The sequence below is a fragment of the Bombus terrestris genome, chromosome 15, assembly GCF_910591885.1.
Source record: "Bombus terrestris chromosome 15, iyBomTerr1.2, whole genome shotgun sequence".
NCBI classification, from domain to species: domain Eukaryota; kingdom Metazoa; phylum Arthropoda; class Insecta; order Hymenoptera; family Apidae; genus Bombus; species Bombus terrestris.
In genome coordinates, this window is record NC_063283.1 from 9,290,550 (window position 1) to 9,310,018 (window position 19,469).

Sequence of the window (19,469 nt, forward strand, 5' to 3'; positions counted from 1 at the left end):
GCAATAATAAGAAAAGATTTCGTTTCTATACGTTTTCCAGTTTTGACGATGCGCCTGTCGCTTTCTGATCTGTACTTATTAACAATAAAGGTACGTATATGGGGTACAATGTATCATGGCTATGTTACGCAAATATAACGAAACAGCGAAGCTCAGTTTAAGAAATTTAAGAAGAAAGCTTTTGTTACGTACACGTACTTTCACGTATAAATGATATACGCACATATACAAACAAACTTGCGTCCCATGTGTACAGATACACGTTCGGTATGATCATACATGTAGCATGTTAATATATACACATATTTGAATATGAACGGGATAAAGGAAAAAGAAGGTGGATTAAACATGGAGGGTCGTAATGGCAGAAAAATTGAAAAAATCTATATCATAGGTGCATATCAGTGCAAACAAACGTAATATATATATCTATACATAGTTTCATATGTATAATTATATGTATATATTTATATATATATATATTAATATATTATACATATATTAATTATCTTTCCATGTGCATGTAAGGAACACGTTTCCACGCTTTGTGTGCATCCTCTGTTTACGAAGGGCACTTATTGAAAATTGAAGGTGGTATACCACAATGAAAGCCAAATACGAAACCGAGCGAACAAAGAACGCTGGGCAAATGCATATATCGAATGGTGGGAGACGTAGAAAGGATAACGCGAAAGGAAATCTAAAGGGGGAGGATTATTACGGTGGACTGCTATAGAAAAATTTTTCGGATAGGGAAAGTTAAGAAAAATTATATATATGTATGTGTATTCAGTCATCGGAGAAACGCATTTGGGAAATCTACGAAAAAGCAATGGGAAATGTCTGAGAACAGCACACCGTCCGGGGGTGAAATAAAGACAGGGGTCGAGCGAGCGAGAGAAATAGAGAGAGAGAGAGAGAGAGACAGCGCGCATCCAAATTTCGGAGGGAAAACTCCTACCTTTTACTGGGATAATCTGGGATTTTCAGAGCGATGTCATAGCAGAGTATGTTGGTTGCGCTAGGCGAAACCGACGGTCGGCGATGGCCGTGCAGCTCACCACTGAGAACACTGAGGTCGCTCCATGTCTCTCACTCGACCCAAGCCACGACCCCGCCCATTATGGGCCTACTGATATTCTCGAGGTCGTATGTTAAACCATAAACCACCAAGTACGTTCATATATTTAATTAATCTCGCCCGTAAACCACCAAAAATATTGTATGATATTCCGCGTAGCAATATCTACGTCGTAAGATTATCAGCGTTCTTGGCCACTGACGTCAAGTCAAACGCTTTCACGAACTTCGCTTATTTCGCCGTAGGTTAATGGCGGCACCACTTGCTTGCCTCATAGTGGTCGCGTTGTTATCCACCAATATCGACAGAGAAAAGCCTCGACTAAGTAGCATAGTTTCGTCGCATCCTAATTCATGATAATTTTATTCTATTTTCTCTTTTCATTTAATACCGCTTATCTTTGAAATTTTGACCAATAATTCACAACAAATTTCCATTAATATTATAAAAATAAGCTTGTTTTTGTTTTCCTTAATATTTGGGTATTTGCACTTTGTACGAGCGCGCTGTCAATGTATACAAATGTGTACAGATACATGTAGGCTTTGGTAAGTTTAAAAACATGTCTACGGTGAGAGAACACGCTAATAGCTTTCCGCACCATCCATCTCTATAGACTATTTCTTCTACAGTTCTTGCGTCGTAATGTTTTATAACTTAGTTCAGATTCCGTCGAATTCCATCTAAAGACTAGATGTATTTTTCATTTTTTGAGATTACATACATGTACAGAAAGACATTGCAATTTAAAGATTTTGCATTATTTAACATTACTTTTAAATTCTACTATAATTTTTAAAAAATTCAAATCATAAGCGTGAGTTGTGGAGAAGTGGTTTGAAACTGTAGTTATTGATATTACCATCCATTTTTTTATGTACACCTTCCTCTACATGTTTCTTTAAGTATTTTTTCGAACGTTTCAAGGTGTAGAACGTTACATTTTGTGATTTTCCATTCATCTTTGCTAAAAATGATCTGGTAAACAAAGAGAGAAACAATAAAGGGTGTAAAATCATTCCTTAAATTCAGTATCATGAGCTGTCGTGGTCGTGTTTCGCTGTATTCCACCAATCGGCGTGCCCTACCTTCCGATCGTTATATACAAATTAGTTTATTTAGTAATTTCAAGATAAAATATACCAAACGTTAAAAGTATCCGACTTCAAAAAATTCATAGATATTTTTAATGTTAAGAGGGCTTTTAATTTTTAATTTTGTAAAGATTTCAAAGGTAACCTAATGACTCATACGAAAAAAGACGGAACAACCCGAGAGAGAAACCACGCGATTGGGTAGATGAGATCACGTGACGCTGTAAAGTATTGGTCTACGCGACTGGTGGGAGGTATTCATAATCTTTAAGTTTCGCTTGTACCTTCATAAAGATACGAGAGAGAATAGGAGAAGGATCGTTCTTACGGGCACATAGTTTACGAGTTCGATCGCAGTACATATCCGGTTTCAGCGAGTGTTTAGTGTGAATTGGTGAATATAAGCTTAAAAGTGAGATAAAGGGAGTGAAAGGAAGGAAAAGAATCGTAAAAAGAGAGGCAGAAATTTGACAGACGTTGCTGAACACGGATATGATAAAATATCAGTTTTTAAAATAAAATGAACGTCATTTGAGTGCGCATATATATGCAGAACGTACGAGATATTGCTGATAAAAGCTAATTTCACGTTTTATGAACATATGTGTACATGCGCATGCGCGTTGCGAAGGTACGAATACGTAGAATTTTGCTGTCGAACGGTGATCGTATTGTGGAAAATCCGTGTGGAATAGCGAAAACAAACAACTCGTGTCCGCCATCTTGTGCCTCTCCAGCTACGTTAAAAAAAGGAACTGAGAGTGTGAGAGAGTGAGGGAGAGAAAGAGAGGAAGGAAGAGAGAGAAAGAGTGAGTGAGTGAGAATTCCGGGGAACGACGCGTGTGACTTTTATTTGGCGAAGAAGAAAAAAAGTGTAAGCAGAGGTGACCAACGGTCACCGAATGTGGTCAAATTCGCAAAATACACGAATAGGGAGGACTGCGAGAGAACTCGAAGTAAGAGAGGCGAGGTAGCATTGTGCTCAGGAGGTTCGTAGGGTACCCCACCATTTATTCCCCCTACCCTTTTGCCCTGGATCCCGAGATTATTGCGCAGTTAGAAAATTCATTGAATATAAAGACCGCCGAAAACTTGGTTGCATCTTTAGAAAGTGGCCCGCGGACATCATATGGTAAGTCTTTTGATATAACTCAAAAATTAATTACTCTTCGCCCCCTTCTATGTTTGCTGTTATAATTTCAATGCAATGTGTTTGATTTTATTTTCTTGTTATTTACTCTTGTATATTTGTTATATTTATATATATTTATATTTATTATATATATAAACCTTTATTTATCATAACAATAATAATAAAATCAACTTTTGTAACAACTTCTTGTCTTACAATAATGTCGAGTCACATTCGTAGCGTAGGTTAACAAGCTATATACAATGAAAGGAAACTGTATTTATATCGGAGTTTAAGATACTCTGTGCCGCGTCAATTTTATTATCAATATATTATGTGGAATCTCCGGTGACCCACACAAGTAATATGTTTATTATATTATATATTTATTAAATAAATTATATTTCATTATTGTTACCAAATTATAAAAATGTTTATTTTTATTAAATTTTTATTAAAGAAAAAAGTTTAATATATAGAATATCGTAATGTATACACATTATAACTTAGCGTCAGATATTGTCAGAAAATATTTGATACTTTTGTTTCCTTTTATAACCAAAGTAGTTCGAACGGAAAGTCCGGAACGGGCGCAGAACGTGTTAATTTTAATCCTAATTTTAATTCTAAACTACAAGTCTAATTTATAGAATTGTACAAATTCAGTATATAATATTTCAGTATTATTTTAAATATGACATTGAGACAGTAATCATCTGATGTCAATATATATGTACAGAAATATATTTTTTACGCAAAAAATGGTAAGACAAGGAGTTAAATAGTGTTATGTTTTATGTATGTTACTTTTATCATCGATCAGTATGGGGTCAGACTTATAGCAGTTGCGTATTGAATTTGAGTAAAACATGTTTCATATTGCTTGGTGATGAAATTTTGATATCTTCGAATGACGCATACCAAATTGTTTTGCCGTAAAATAAAATAAAATATTTTCTTATCTTCTTTTCAAAACACTGCATGTTGACGTAATCATATGCTGATAAATGTTAAAAATATTGAATTGATTAATAACATTTTTTGAAGTGTTAGAAAGCTAAGAATGGAATTAATTTTGCAGACGGGTTGGTTAACTTTGTGAGTGATAGAAAGGAGAAAGTATTATAAAGAAGCCATGACGAATTCGGTACCGAAATTGAAAAACAAAGTAGACCGGCAGGGTTCGCCGAATGTCGGTGTGGAACGATATCATCACCGTTCAAGTGCAATCAAATCGTCAACATTTTTCCATAACAGTGGAAGATCTCATGGCAGAAATTCAACCGGCAGACTAAGCTGCAGCCCACACGGTTTGTCAAAGAGTTCAAGAACTTCGCCGTTGCGATGTGAGTATAGTCCGCGCGGCAGTCCAACAAACAGTTTCTATGCGGGTGCAAAGTTTTCTGAACCGCCATCTCCTGCGAGCCTTCCGAAACCACCGAGCCATTGGACTACGAGACTGATGAGCAGTTGTCAACAATCCGACAGGAGTTGCGATATTTCAAATCATCTAAAGATGATACTAAACGTCCAAGCCTGATACCTAAAGACCAATAAACCGCTAAAAACGGTTAACAGCTCCTAAAAGCAAAGAGACAGGTACGATATTATCGTTCCTCTACTCTTCGATTTAAGGATGTATTTTTTCTCTTGTATGTGATGTCAAGCTGTTCGTTTTAAACATAACAAACAAAAAAACAGAAGTGTTTATAACTGCGCGATAACACAATCTCTTAAGAACGATACGCCATTAATGTTGCAACAAGAAAAACAGGGCACCAGCGTCTTCAGTTTCATGGTATCAGATGCTGAGCGGATGAAGAATAAACAAACCAGGATTCGTTGTTTAAAACTATACAAAACATATAAACATTGAGTATGAAAGACGCAGGTGCGTCTGCTGTGAACCATGATTTAAGTATATGGTAACTTGTAACAATTCTATTATGCGCCGTCTATGAAGATATAAACGTATGTATTTTAGATTATTATTATATATGATTAACTTGCAGAGACGCATACACATACACAAATACACAAACACTATTATATTATCTGTTTGACGAAATGGTACGAAGACATAGGCAAAGCTGCATTAGCTATTTTTAGAAACAATAGCTATATACTCTTTATTTTTCTTTTTTTTTTTTTAAATCAAAATTGCTACATCCTAGCACTGTTGATTATTGACAGTATGTTTTATTCTTTTTTCAATTGCAACCCGGAATTCTTTCCAAAATAGTTATTTAAATCTTTACACAAGATATATGCTAATTGCTTTTTTTCCCTCATTGAAAGATACTTTATATTTACAACATAAGTGGTAAACTTTAAGTATTATATATATTCATCTACTGCTCTTTAGCATAAACCTAAGTATCGATTAAGTGTATATCAGACTAATTATTATTCCTATGTAACTGCTTGCCTCCCAGGTTCAGTTAAGTTGTCAATAGTTTTGGTAGAATCCAATGTTCAATGAATCATAAGGACATAATCAAATTATCCTTGAAAGATTTATCAGAGCAAAATTTTTTGGTTTCTATTTATCTTCTTTTACTATCGAAGATATTCTTACTTGTTTTGCAGCTTTGCAATAGTTCTGCAAAGCATTACATAAGATTTAAGTGACGTGTTTCCAGCGTGCAGATGAGATCCCATAATTCATTAATAAAAAAAAATGGGATTAAATTGTGTGAATGAACGATAGTGAAAATAATCTGATATATGCTTGATGAATGTTTATTAACTTTGTTCTCTATTTTTCAGTAAATTCGAGATTAAGCAATGCTTCTGCTTAAGTTAACAAAATTTTTATGAAGGTTTTCTTTAAGTGACAAATTTAATTTTTATCTAATATAAAAAGTGTGGTCAGAAGCTTGTCATAAGATTTCATTATAAAATGATTTTATTTAAATTTGGAATTGGATATCGTTTATTATTTAATACTGAAATTATGAGTTAACAAAATTTTTTGGTTCAGTTCTAAACATATATATGTCAAAAGTAAAATTTTTGCTGATTTTATACTGTTATAAATGATTTTTTTCTTTCTAACATTGCACTCGTTACATGACAAAGATAGTAACAGTAATTTTTAATTTTTCTTGCATTTTTCTTTCCTTTTTATTTTTATTTTTTTTTCTTTTTTTTTTATCTAAAATACGATCATATATTTAATCAAGTAGACTGACCAAATTATTTGAAGTGGTGTTTTAACTAATACGTTTTTTTCTTTTTATCTAAAAGAAGGCACTGTTTTTTCTTTTTTTTTTTCTTTTCTTAAATTACATTAGTTTCATTTTTTCTTTAGTAATTACTTTCTTTTTTCTTTCATAAGTTTAATTTTTAAGGTGAATTACGAAGATAGGTTTTGGTATATGTACATGCAGATCTCAAGGAAAAGCTACTGAGTGTATCCATGCGTGTGAATGTATATATCCTGCGTGAAGGAGTGAGAGAGAAAGAGAGAAAAGATGGCAAAAATGTGCAATTTCGAACTTTCAATTACTTTCTCCATCTTCGTAGTCTCGTAAGGCAAAACAAATTTTTAATCGTATCTATAGCATCTAACAGCGGTATGTCTCACGGAATGATTGACAGAAATTCTGATGTAAAATCGAGAGGAGTTTCATTGGTTTTCGAATTTACCGGTACTCGATGAACACTATCTCGATTCGTTCTCTTTTTCCTTTTTGGGAATCGTCGCTGTGTGGCGGTTCGCAGAAAGCGAAAGGGAGTTGCAGTCCCGAGAAAAAGGAAGGAAAGAATTATATTAATCAACATCCGTCTACATTCGTCTTACTTTCATAGGAATTCGATTACTTGATGGGTACATATATCTTTCCAGTTAGATTAGTTTCTCTTTGAATTCGTCTCCCTTTCTTAAAAATCATATTTGTTCAAGGTTCTTTGACAGTTTCAAATTTCCGTTCGTCTGTTTCCATAGAGAAAAATAGTTTTTTTATGATAGCACATGTGTGATAAGATAAGAGCTTGAAGATAAACGATGGTCGTCATACTTGTTGCTAAATAGTTTCTGCTCTCGACGGAAGAGGAATTGTCGCAATTGGTCAGATGAAAAAACAATCTAAAATACAGAGATAGGATCACATCGATAGAGAATCGTTCTTATCGCATACATAGTTTTGTCACTAGCAATATACGTATAAGTTCCAGATTTTTTAAGTAAATGGGTTTCTATCGAGGGTCTTCGCTAAAAGAAATATTTCGCCACGTTCGTTTGGTGTTTTTGATTCGAAGGAGGAAGTACAACGATTTGTCTTAAACTGCTAGAAGATTTCAGTATTTGTCCAGTGGTTATTATTTATTAATCGGCTTTCAATTGTATATGTATAATTATATTAGCTGTGGTATTCGAAAGTTAATTGTAAATACGTGCCAGGATTCGAATAGAAAATTTTCAAATTCGGTACGAGTTTTTTCTTAAGACCTCATTGGGCGTGAAGTAAAACGAATTAAGCACTACCGTCCTGTGAGAGATCGATGGAATCGATTAACTTTGAGCACACGGAGATTATCGCACAGACGCGCATCGTTTGCGAATCGTGTAAATAGATAGATGAGGGCTCATAAAGAAGTTGTAAATTTCAAACAACATCTGTAAACGTACTGTAAAAAAAAAAAAAAAAAAAAAAAAAATTGGGAGGGATTAGTGTACATACGGCGAAACAGAACGCAGACGGACGATGTGCATTATGTATATCTCATATACATAAAGGGTAAATTAATCGAAATATCTCGGTGATAACGGCGTTTTGTTCCGTTCCGATTGAGAGCAAAAGGCTTAGAAAAAGTTTGAAACTTTAAGTAACAGCAATATGCGTAATTACCTGCTCGAGTCTCGGAGAAGTGCAAAAAATAGTCAGTATGTGCAAAAGTGAAACATAAAAAAAATACAGAAAACGTAAAAAAAAAGTAAACAGTTGAAGGTTGCCAGACTCGGTTCAAGCGATCTTTGAAGCGAACGAAATGTAATGGAAGAAGAAAGGGCGCTATTGCGTGGTAAAAGTGAGAGAAAATATATGAAAGAGAAAGAAATGGCGTTCGAGAAAAGAAAGCGACGCCAAAGAAAAAAAGGGCACGAATTACAAAGTGAATAATCAACCAATCGATAATATTAATTTAAAAGATGATAAGAAATTAGCTGTGATGATGACTCTATAGGTACTACTAATTTTTAATTGGTAATTGATCAACATATATATATATACACACACATACATATATATATATATTATATATATATATATATTATATATTATATGTATATGATTAAACGATAAGGTGGAATAATTTAAGGAACGTGCAAGTACGATGAATATATGAAAACAAGATAATTACCGCCTTTTTCGAGAGAGAAAAACGCAAATGCCGATACGAGAGAAATATGAAACACACATACACACCGTGTGTGAGTGGTATATCAAGTCGGGAGGATAAGAGAACATAAATGGGAGAAGGAACATGTTTTTCTTTGTCATAAAATGCGGGGTTTACCGCGCACTCCGACGTATTGCTATTAATTATCCAAAAAACTTAGTAATTAGCGATGTACGTACGCGCGATCGTGGAACACAAATAAGAGTAAAACAATGCTCGAAAGCATAATGCAAAAAGGGAAATAGAAAAGTAATGAAAAATAAAATGTAGGGTGCAATGTTTTCGTGACAAGAGCAAAGAAATTAATATTATTTAGGAACTCTTTCGAGTACGTCCATCTTGTGTGTCGTAATCCACCTTCGTGACTTTAAGATGAGAATATAGTTAGTAGTTCTAATTATAAGAGCCAACGAGAACTTGGGTCGTTTCGAAAAATGGGATCGAGGTCGGGCGGGAATTTTATGTTCGAACGCGTTTCCGGTTGAAGAGACGCGAGAACGTAGCTAGATATGCTTCTTTCCGTTTGAGGTTTACGCGAATATTTTCTACACGATGAATTTAAAACGTACAGTTTAAACGAAAAGAAGTTTCAAACGTTTTTTATTTTTCGTTTTCAATTCGTTTTCATTTTTATGATAAATGGTAGAAGTAGGGCAAGAAATGCTGATAACGACACGAATAATACGAGACGATCCATTCTCGACTGGCATTTATTGTGATATTGTAACGTACAAAATCGTTCGTCGCGAGTTACACGAAAAATCGAAGAATAATCAATAAGACAAAATTAAGATTCTCGTGAATGCTTCATGGATGTATCACGTGTTCATTTTGTAAAACAAGATGCAAAAGATACCACTCTTAGTGAAAATTTTAGGAGTCTGTTTCTTGAGTTAAGTTATAACTAATAATTTTAATCTTAAAGATATTATAATTTTGTTATACTTATTTGTAAGGATAAAATAATACCTCCATATATATATCTAACGAGATTTGTGCAAAAATGGAGCTTAAGTTAGAACACTTTGGGTTAAAAGTTTATCTTTAATTATCTTTATTTTTCCAGGAATTTTCTATGAAATTCGTACTATTCGATATCGTATTATTAAGTTACTAAAAAAACTTTTCAATGAATATTCACGAACAAAAGTTTCGTAGGAAGTAGACGAGCGTCATTCCTTATATGTTCACGCGAGTGTGGCATCATTGACTCCCCATATACATCGTGATGCATCCGTCGACGAACATCATGTGACATACGAATGCACGTAGAAAATGGCTACGTGCCCTCGCATGTCCTGTTTCACTCTATACACGTGTATATCTTTATACCTTTTGAATAATTTCTTTTGCTGGTCTCTTTTGGAAAAAGGAAAGGGTTAACCGTAATAATTCTGATTCTACTTTAATTTCGCATAACTTTAATGTAGAGACACTGAACGTTATGGGAAGGAAAAAGTATAATAATTATTGTACAGAAAAAGGAAACGCGTCGAAATGGTATATTTGTTCGTTCCTTTGATCAGTTCCTTGAAAGAAATATTTTTTTGATTCGTCATTGTATCGTACTAGGTGTGTTATATCTTTTCTGGATGTGTAAATTAGCTTTTGAGCTTCCATGAAAACCGACGGGATACCCCGTCTCTTCGATGTGTTATTAGATTCTTTAGTGACGCATAACGAGGAGAAGCACTCATCCGGATTCTTCCGATCGAAATTTCGTTTATTTTTTCTTTTCTTTTTCCAGCTAAATGGCGAATTCTTATGTAATTCTGGTTGTGGTTTCTTTAGAAGGTTCTTTTACGCGTTCAACAGGTATATTTAAATATTATTAATTCATTAGGCAAATAATTCGTTACTTTTTGAAAAATGAATGTTACATTTTTCTTCTTTTTTCCATATTTCTCTTTTTTAAAAATTAATTTTTAATTAGATTAATAAAGATGTGCTCTTTTTCTCTTTTCTTTTTCTTTTCCTTCTTTTTTTTTTAAATTACAAGTCTATGTAATTTTAGGTTAATGACTTCAGGAAGAACATATCAATCGCTTGCTACTTATTCTATTTCCACGGTTCATGATTTACTTTGTTCTATGTAGCTTTATAAGTAATTCGTTCCCATGGGTGTGCGTATGTTTTTGGTTTGGTTTTGGAAATTTTATGTACGTACATGGAAAGATCTTTTTCTATTCATGTTTTAGAGTTCTCTTCTTTCTTTTTGTCATGTGTATCTAAAAAATTCTCACGTGCGAAAGTGATGTTAAAGAGCAGACGAAAAAAATAAATCGATACGAATTTTTGCATATCCGTAATACTTCTCGTTAGGGAAAGAATACCGGCGAACCATTCTTAAAAAAGAAAATTCGTAACTAAAACAATGAATCGAGGGGAAAACATGAGAATGAACCCGCTTATCGGAATAATTAAAGAAGAAACATATAAAAGAAAACAAAATGGAACCAACGTCTTCGAACGACAACGTCAAACAATAAGAAAAACGAACGATGAAGTCGTGTGTCGCGCATCGAATCTTTTTAACCTCAAAAGTATTTTGTCACGAGGTGAGTTCGAAGCGCGACATCGTTTACCAATATACGATGTAATATCGTTTTAAAAAATTGATCTTTTATGCAAGAGAGTGAAAATCAATAGCTCATCGATTTCATACGAAGCACTGATCATTATACAGGGACACAAAACACAGCCACACGAAACACTATGTCGATTAATTAATTAAGCCTTAAATTTAGAATTAAGTTGAGAGGTGTGATGAAAAACCAGAGATAGGAAGAAAAAAGGGAGAGAGAGGGAGAAAAATGAAAGAAAGCTCTGTCTTTTTGAAGCGCCATGATCAATGACTATATATTTGAATCAATATATTTTAAACACATGCATGATTTTAGTCGGTAAATCAATTGATGTTATTATTCTGATTTAAATCGTCCCTCCTTTTCTCTTTCATTTCAATTTCGTACATATATCGTATTCGGGGATTGTTCGTGTTTCATTTACAATTTTTAAATCATTCTCGTTGAAAGAATCGTCAAAATTCGAGGCATGCGCTTTGATCTCAACCGTTCTTGTGAAAGAAACACTTTCTTTTCGTTTTATTTCGATACCAAGGGAATCTAGTGGTCGTAGAATCACGTGGAAATCATTCGAAATCAGTCATTTTCATTCGCTATTCGATAGTAAAGTAAAGGATTGGTAGGTTAAGTGTCGCTTTGCATTCGAATAGAGTTGCATCGAATTCGAGGCGACACTCTCTTCGATGTCACCGAATGATAACGAAAGAAAAGAAAGATCATATTAACTGCGTGATTCTACGACACGTATTTATATATCGATCGAAAAAAAAGACATTTTCGAAGAGCTAGACCATCGTTAAGGAGAGTACGATTTTTACCTACGGTAGCAAGGAGAAGTTTCTCGTAATCTATCGATTGTTTACTCGTGTAAATTCCATAACGCATCTCTGACGAGCCTGTCGATGACAATATTTTTTATCCTTCTTCCTGCTGCTGCTCGTGAAAGTCCAGCCGTACGTCAGCGCGATGCGTGACTACAAAACATATATAACCTTATTCATTCTTTTTTTCTTTTCTCATATCTTATTTTAGAAAACTAGCTCGAAGAAAATATATAATCGCAAAAATCACAAGAATCATGGTATAAACGACGCAAAACAAATAGCATGAAATTATTACGTATTATGATAGAACAAGTATCCGTATCGTTCTGATGTGCGGCTATACTATTAAATAGTATGGGAAACGGATTGGTCGCAATGGCGGCAAGTAAAGGAAAAACGCACTGACTATTTTAGCGAATCGAGATTCGACCATGTACCTTGATATATACCTTGAGCGTGTTTTCAGAAAGTATGTGTGCGTCGGTGATACCGTGAGAAAGAGCGAGAATGCAAGTGTGTGCGTGTATGCGAGCGTGCCAAAAGAAAAATTGTGTGAGTTTAAGAACGTGCGAGACAGAATAAATATAAAAATATATATATTAAATATATTATATACGAAACAGGAGGGAGAGACTCTCGCTCTTGAAGAAGAAAAGAAACGGACGCGTTTTATCCTGTGCGTTGTTAATGCGAACATCATTTATGGTTATAATCGTTTAAACGATTTGTAAAACGAATAGTTCAAACGAAGAGAAGAAACGACAAAACAGTCACATAAAAGGAATTTACCTGGAAGAACGCGTCCGTTTAACTTCTCTCGATTTCTCGCACGTGCAGAGCGGTTCGTGCGTCATTGTGCGGTCGATACTAAGGAGAAAGCAAAGCTACACACACATATTAGCATATAACCGTGTGTGTGTAGTTTGAAGAAAGAAGCATTTAGAAAGATAATCATGCCATCGCCCGCACGTGCGCGACAATAATTTTTCCTACGTATAGCCGGTGTGCGAAGTAACTTTAGTTTTTTTCTTCTCCTTTTTTTTTCAAAGCTCAACAAAGGGAGCAACGTTTGCGCGGTAATTTCTGAAATTCTGCAAGATAATTCCCTGCATAGCAAGTAAAATTGTATGCTACTTGTATAGATACGTTTCGAATCTAGTCAATTGCTAAATTAACGGGACTACTAGATGTCCATTCCATGTTTGATCGGCGGCCATCTTGAGCCGGAGACCTAGTTTCCATGCTACTCAGATCACCAACGTAACTACCAGTAAATTTTAACTGCAAGAGTAGATCAACTCTATGTATTATAATCTGATGTTGTTTAATCGATTGACTGCCTTTTTCTGTTTTAATGAATTTTACAGCTGTACTTATGATCAGTATTGTTTTAGTTTATTATAAAAATTTAAGTAATTTGATGTAGTGACAGCTGCTCTTATAGCTGAGTTACCGTTATGCAAATTATGCAGCAGTCTCTCTATCATCTTTTGAATGAAATTTACAAGCGATCTAAATTTTTGAAGGAGGATTTTGATTTTTTCCTTTTTTTCCAAGATTTTCCAAGATTTTGGGAACTAGTATTTCGGATCGCAAAAGAAATTGCTTAGAAGCTATATAAGAATAAAGAAGGTCTAACGAAAATGATCGTTCTCTATCGCGCAGATGTTTCTCCTTCGTTTAAGAGTTGCGTCCTACAAACCATGTGGCATTTCTTCTTCGAATGATTACTCTTACCTTCTTTTTTTCTTTTTTTTGTCCTTTCGTAAGCTTACAATTTTACAACCGAGCATCGCTGTACAGAGCATTGTTCTACGAAACTCTGGTCTGCTTTAAACCGAATGAAAATGTAGAAGTATTTAAAAAAAAAAAGCTAAAACGAACGAGGTAGACTTGTACGGTGCACCAAAGGGCACTATCCATTCGAGGAAGCTTGTACTTAAGGAACGACAAGTCTTTGTTCATTCGCGTTCACGAGAAATCTAAAATTTTCTCGTGTTACCTTTTTTCGAATTCATCTTCTTGATAACAGCATTAAAAAATATATTTTGAATCTAGAAAGAAAAAGAGCGACAAGCATAAAAAAGAAAAGAAGCGAAAAATCGATGAACTATATCGATTATCAACCTGTCGTCTTCGAGAGTATAAGCTTCGCGAGTCCGGTAAGATTATACAAAAAACAAAAAAAACACAGAAGATCAGAACTTTTGTTCTGTCGTTCCCCAACGAAATAGTGGCGACGAGATTATCGTTAGACAGTAAATTATATAGGTATAAGTAAACTTTACCGAGTCGCGATTTCTGCGATACAAGACGATAAGATTAAACGAAGTTAAGAAATAAAAGATGGATGAGAGTCGTATGAACGATGCAGGGATAGAAACGACGTAAGATAACGATGTATAAAGCGATAAAGTGATGGAATTTCCCATTCGTGTCTCTTTAATAAAACTCCGTCGTGGACGCGATGCAATTTGCTGTCAAGTTTTAGGGTACATAAGAAAATAGAGGTTATATAATATATATATATATATCTATTATTGTACGTAAAACACGCAGAAGCAGTACGTTTAAGATTCGAATCGTGCGCATACATAAGAAACACTGTATTATAAAAATATTGTAATAAGAATGACCGTTTCGCGAATAACAAGTTTTTTTTGGAGGAGGACTGATTGATGAAAAAGAAAAGCGGATCTAGGCGAAAAAAAGGGAAAAAAGATAAGATCCGTAAGCAATTGTATATAAATGCGTGAAGCGAAATTCGATCGTGCGAGCCATGGCGAGCGCGTGAAAGAGAATATTTTGTTATGTAAAAAAAAAAAAAAAAAAACGACTGAGATGAAACAGAAGAGAGGTTCATTTTTGGGATACAATATGGCTGCAGCATATTTTCGAACGCACGTTTCGAGTTATCGTCTGATCGATATACATATGAATCTTTTTTGCGGCCTCAAGCTTGTAGAGAAGAATAAAGCCATGAAGACGAAGAAGGAGAAGAAGAAGAATGGTAGGAAAGAAGAATGGTGGCAACAAGAAGCAAAATGAATGGCGTCGTTACGCGCAGGAACGAGATTTCTTTATCATTCCAACAGATGGATTTATAACTTGGTCACTTTCATATTTAAAAAGTAAGAAGAATCATAAAGAAAAGTACATTCCGGTTCACAATAAATCGCCGATTTTTCTCAAAATGGCGTGTACGATTTACCAACAAATTATTCGCACCATGGTATATATTATACCAAAGAGGAGAGAGAATCTCGACTGGACGCAACTCCTGTCGAATTTTTATTTCTTCGAACAAATGAAAGTAGAAGATGAAGATCGAGAGAGGACCAAGAAGAAGAAACAAGGAAGAAATAAAATCGAGGCAAGGGGATAACGGGAAACTTAACGATTGCGCGATCAACCAGAATAGATAAGGATTATCGATTGGCCACCTTTCGACGCGCATCCCGTTGTTTCCTTGGCGAAACAATCGTCTCGTGTTTGCGCGTCCGACGTGAAAACCAGGACTGTTATTTGTAATGAAGAAACAGAAGAAGAAGAAGAAGAAATCAGGATATTACGTACACGAGAGGCAGGTTCTCGTGCGGGTAAGAAGAAGACTCGAAATTTTTTCGATGATATAATAAAATAATTAATAATCGTCCACTACGAGGTTCGACAAAGGAACTATTATTTTTTGCCGTTTTTTCTCCTACCAGAGAAAGAAACATCTCGAGGTTTCATTGCTAGAGCGATGGACCAGCTACGACACAGCGAGATGATTATTGTGAACGGCGATGATGATAATATAATGATGATCCTCCAGGAAAGCTAAGAGAAACTGAAATAGATAGCCAGTAAATACTTGGAGAACAATATGGCGAAGGAATATGTATCCGAGTCGTACCTAAAGCGTAATCATTTATATATCGTAGTTTTGGTACTGTTATTCGAATACGTATACACGCGTTTTTTTTCGAAGAAAGTGTAGTAGACGCGTGACCAATGGAAGAGGAGGAGGAGGAGGAAGTACGAAGAAGATATAAAAGGAAAAGGTTGTCGACGATAATAAAATGATAGAGAGAAGAAGAAGAAGGAGTGTAGGTAGCAGCATTATGAAATGGAAGATTAATCACGAGTAAAAGGGGAACTATAATAATGTCTTTCAAGATTGATTATTATTGATGAAGAAGAAGCGAGAAAGTGGATTTGAACGAGATTGGAGCGAATGTAAGAGGATTTCTAAAAAAACCATCAGAAAAAATGTCTTTTTGAGAACAAAAAGCGCCAAAAAAATCAGTGTATACAACCAGTGAAGAGTATGCGTGAGAAACAGTGCGAGTGGAAAGAATGATTGAAGATAAAAGTAAGGAAGTATCAATGCAAGGCAAGTTTACAGAAGAGAGTAATGAATGCAGATGATATCAAGAGACAAAGCAAAATGTACACGTAGAATTGAAGGTGTTGGTGTGCAATAGTCGTCGAGGAAGGTCAAGACCAAGCCGAGAAGACTTAAAAATAGAAGAAGGAAAAGAAAAAGATTCTTGAATCCTCTTCCGTCTAGAGACAAGGATTTGATGTGAGGATCTTTTTTGTAGAAAGTTTTCAAGCAGTAATTTCTGAGGAGATTCGTGCGATAAAAGTCAGAATTGACTTTATTTGAAAAGTATTTCAATACAGCACAAATACAGGCACACACACTACACACACAGAAGCATACATACATATACATGCATATAGTTCATTCTTATACACACATATGTACATAAGAAGAAAATGAAAGAAGCAGAACTAAGGGTTTAAGGTCAGAAAAAATGCGCGCTTATGTGAGTCACGTGTATAAAATTCAAATTGAATGAACACTGGACGCACATTTATTACTACCACCGCTACTATCTGTATATCACGCGGTATATGTTAACGAGAGTAAACGCAAAAGTGCGAGAACCTTCGAGAGAATGAATGTGAAGATACATTGAAATGAACGAGGAAAGAAGCTGATAAGTGACGGAACGCCTGAAAATTTTCTCAGTAATCGAAAACCTATATACTGTTTTACCAGACTTCGGAAGACGAATATACACATACACACGTGTATACAAGAACATACCACAAATTGAAGCTCCTTTGATCTTCATCTATCGTATGAATGGATCTGCTCCTTCGAAAAAAAAAAAATCAGAAGAACAAAAATAGAGCAACAAGAGAAAATTTTTAACGTTTCCTGGTATCGTAGACAATCCTGTCTTTTTTTCTACCTATTCTTTCCTTTTCTATTTTTCCCCTTAATTTCTTTCGCTTTCATCGTCCTTACCTTTTGATAATGACGAAGAACTACTGGCCGAAAGTGTATACAGCAAAGAAGTGCTCAGCTTTGTTCTCCAATACTCTTCGACGATAATATTACTAATCCCGTTTCTACCTTATACTATACTTTACACACATTGCGCATATCCCGTCCACATTTCCTCTTTATTATACTTTTTTTCTTTAGGGCCCTTTTCAGGGCCCGCAAACGTTTCATTCATGGAGTAACAATTTCTCGGATAAGCTAAACATCGACAAACAATCTGTCCTTTTCAGGACGAAAATTTAAGAAAGTCTTTTTTAGAAGGAACATTTAAAACCGTTCTTTTCAGAACGAAAATTAAAATTCGTTCTTTTCAGAACGAAAATTAAAAACCGTTCTTTTCAGAACGAAAATTAAAAACCGTTCTTTTCAGAACGAAAATTAAAAACCGTTCTTTTCAGAACGAAAAATAAAAACCGTTCTTTTCAAAACGAAAAATAAAAACCGTTCTTTTCAGAACGAACAATAAAAACCGTTCTGAAAAGAACGAAAATTAAAAGCCCTTATTTTCAGAACGAAAATTAAAAATCGTTCTTTTCAGAACGAAAATTAAAAGCCCTTATTTTCAGAACGAAAATTGAAAGCCCTTATTTTCAGAACGAAAATTAAAAGCCCTTATTTTCAGAACGAAAATTAAAAACCGTTCTTTTCAGAATGAAAATTGAAAACCGTTCTATTCGGAACAAAAATTAAAAACCGTTCTTTTTAGAACGAAAATTAAAAGCCCTTATTTTCAGAACGAAAATTAAAAGCCCTTATTTTCAGAACGAAAATTGAAAGCCGTTCTTTTCAGAACGAAAATTAGAAACCCTTATTTTCAGAACGAAAATTGAAAGCCCTTATTTTCAGAACGAAAATTAAAAGCCCTTATTTTCAGAACGAAAATTGAAAGCCCTTATTTTCAGAACGAAAATTAAAAGCCCTTATTTTCAGAACGAAAATTAAAAACCGTTCTTTTCAGAACGAAAATTGAAAACCGTTCTATTCGGAACAAAAATTAAAAACCGTTCTTTTTAGAACGAAAATTAAAAGCCCTTATTTTCAGAACGAAAATTAAAAGCCCTTATTTTCAGAACGAAAATTGAAAGCCGTTCTTTTCAGAACGAAAATTAGAAACCCTTATTTTCAGAACGAAAATTGAAAACCGTTCTTTTCGGAATAAAAATTAAAAACCGTTCTTTTCAGAACGAAAATTAGAAACCGTTCTTTTCAGAACGAAAATTAAAAACCCTTATTTTCAGAACGAAAATTGAAAACCGTTCTTTTCGGAATAAAAATTAAAAACCGTTCTTTTCAGAACGAAAATTAAAAACCGTTATTTTCAGAACGAAAATTAAAAACCCTTATTTTCAGAACGAAAATTGAAAATCGTTCGTTTCAAAACAAAAATTAAAAACCGTTCTTTTCAGAACGAAAATTAAAAGCCTTTATTTTCAGAACGAAAATTAAAAATCATTCTTTTCAAAACAAAAATTAAAAACCGTTATTTTCAGAACGAAAATTAAAAACCCTTATTTTCAGAACGAAAATTAAGAATCGTTCTTTTCAGAACAAAAATTGAAAACCGTTATTTTCAGAACGAAAATTAAAAACCCTTATTTTCAGAACGAAAATTGAAAACCGTTCTTTTCAGAACAAAAATTGAAAACCGTTATTTTCAGAACGAAAATTAAAAACCCTTATTTTCAGAACGAAAATTGAAAACCGTTCTTTTCGGAATAAAAATTAAAAACCGTTCCTTTCAGAACGAAAATTGAAAGCCCTTATTTTCAGAACGAAAATTAAAAATCATTCTTTTCAAAACAAAAATTAAAAACCGTTATTTTCAGAACGAAAATTAAAAACCCTTATTTTCAGAACGAAAATTAAGAATCGTTCTTTTCAGAACAAAAATTGAAAACCGTTATTTTCAGAACGAAAATTAAAAACCCTTATTTTCAGAACGAAAATTGAAAACCGTTCTTTTCGGAATAAAAATTAAAAACCGTTCCTTTCAGAACGAAAATTGA

General features: G+C 34.2%; 2 protein-coding genes across 5 annotated transcripts in view; one reads left to right on the forward strand and one right to left on the reverse strand.

Annotated features, from left to right (window-relative positions):
• The window catches only part of LOC100651818 (E3 ubiquitin-protein ligase RNF38), a 36,876-nt gene extending 35,559 nt beyond the window's left edge, over positions 1-1,317 (reverse strand). For 2 of the 4 annotated variants that reach the window (XM_003401256.4, XM_012317081.3), the window contains exon 1: positions 962-1,317. Coding sequence is in view for 1 of the 4 variants with exons in the window: in XM_048412323.1 (XP_048268280.1) it covers positions 1,062-1,087 (26 nt within the window). In the remaining 3 variants the exon portion in view is untranslated. The remainder of the gene's footprint in view (positions 1-961) is intronic. The other 2 variants (XM_020866782.2, XM_048412323.1) reach the window with 2 other exon arrangements.
• A 1,123-nt stretch (positions 1,318-2,440) lies between these two features.
• On the forward strand, positions 2,441-17,626 carry LOC100650982 (proline-rich nuclear receptor coactivator 2). Its single transcript, XM_012317080.3, has 2 exons — positions 2,441-3,307; positions 4,389-17,626. The coding sequence occupies exon 2, from the start codon at positions 4,443-4,445 to the stop codon at positions 4,845-4,847; it is 405 nt and encodes a 134-aa protein (XP_012172470.1). The 5' UTR covers positions 2,441-3,307; positions 4,389-4,442; the 3' UTR covers positions 4,848-17,626.
• Positions 17,627-19,469: the final 1,843 nt, after the last annotated feature.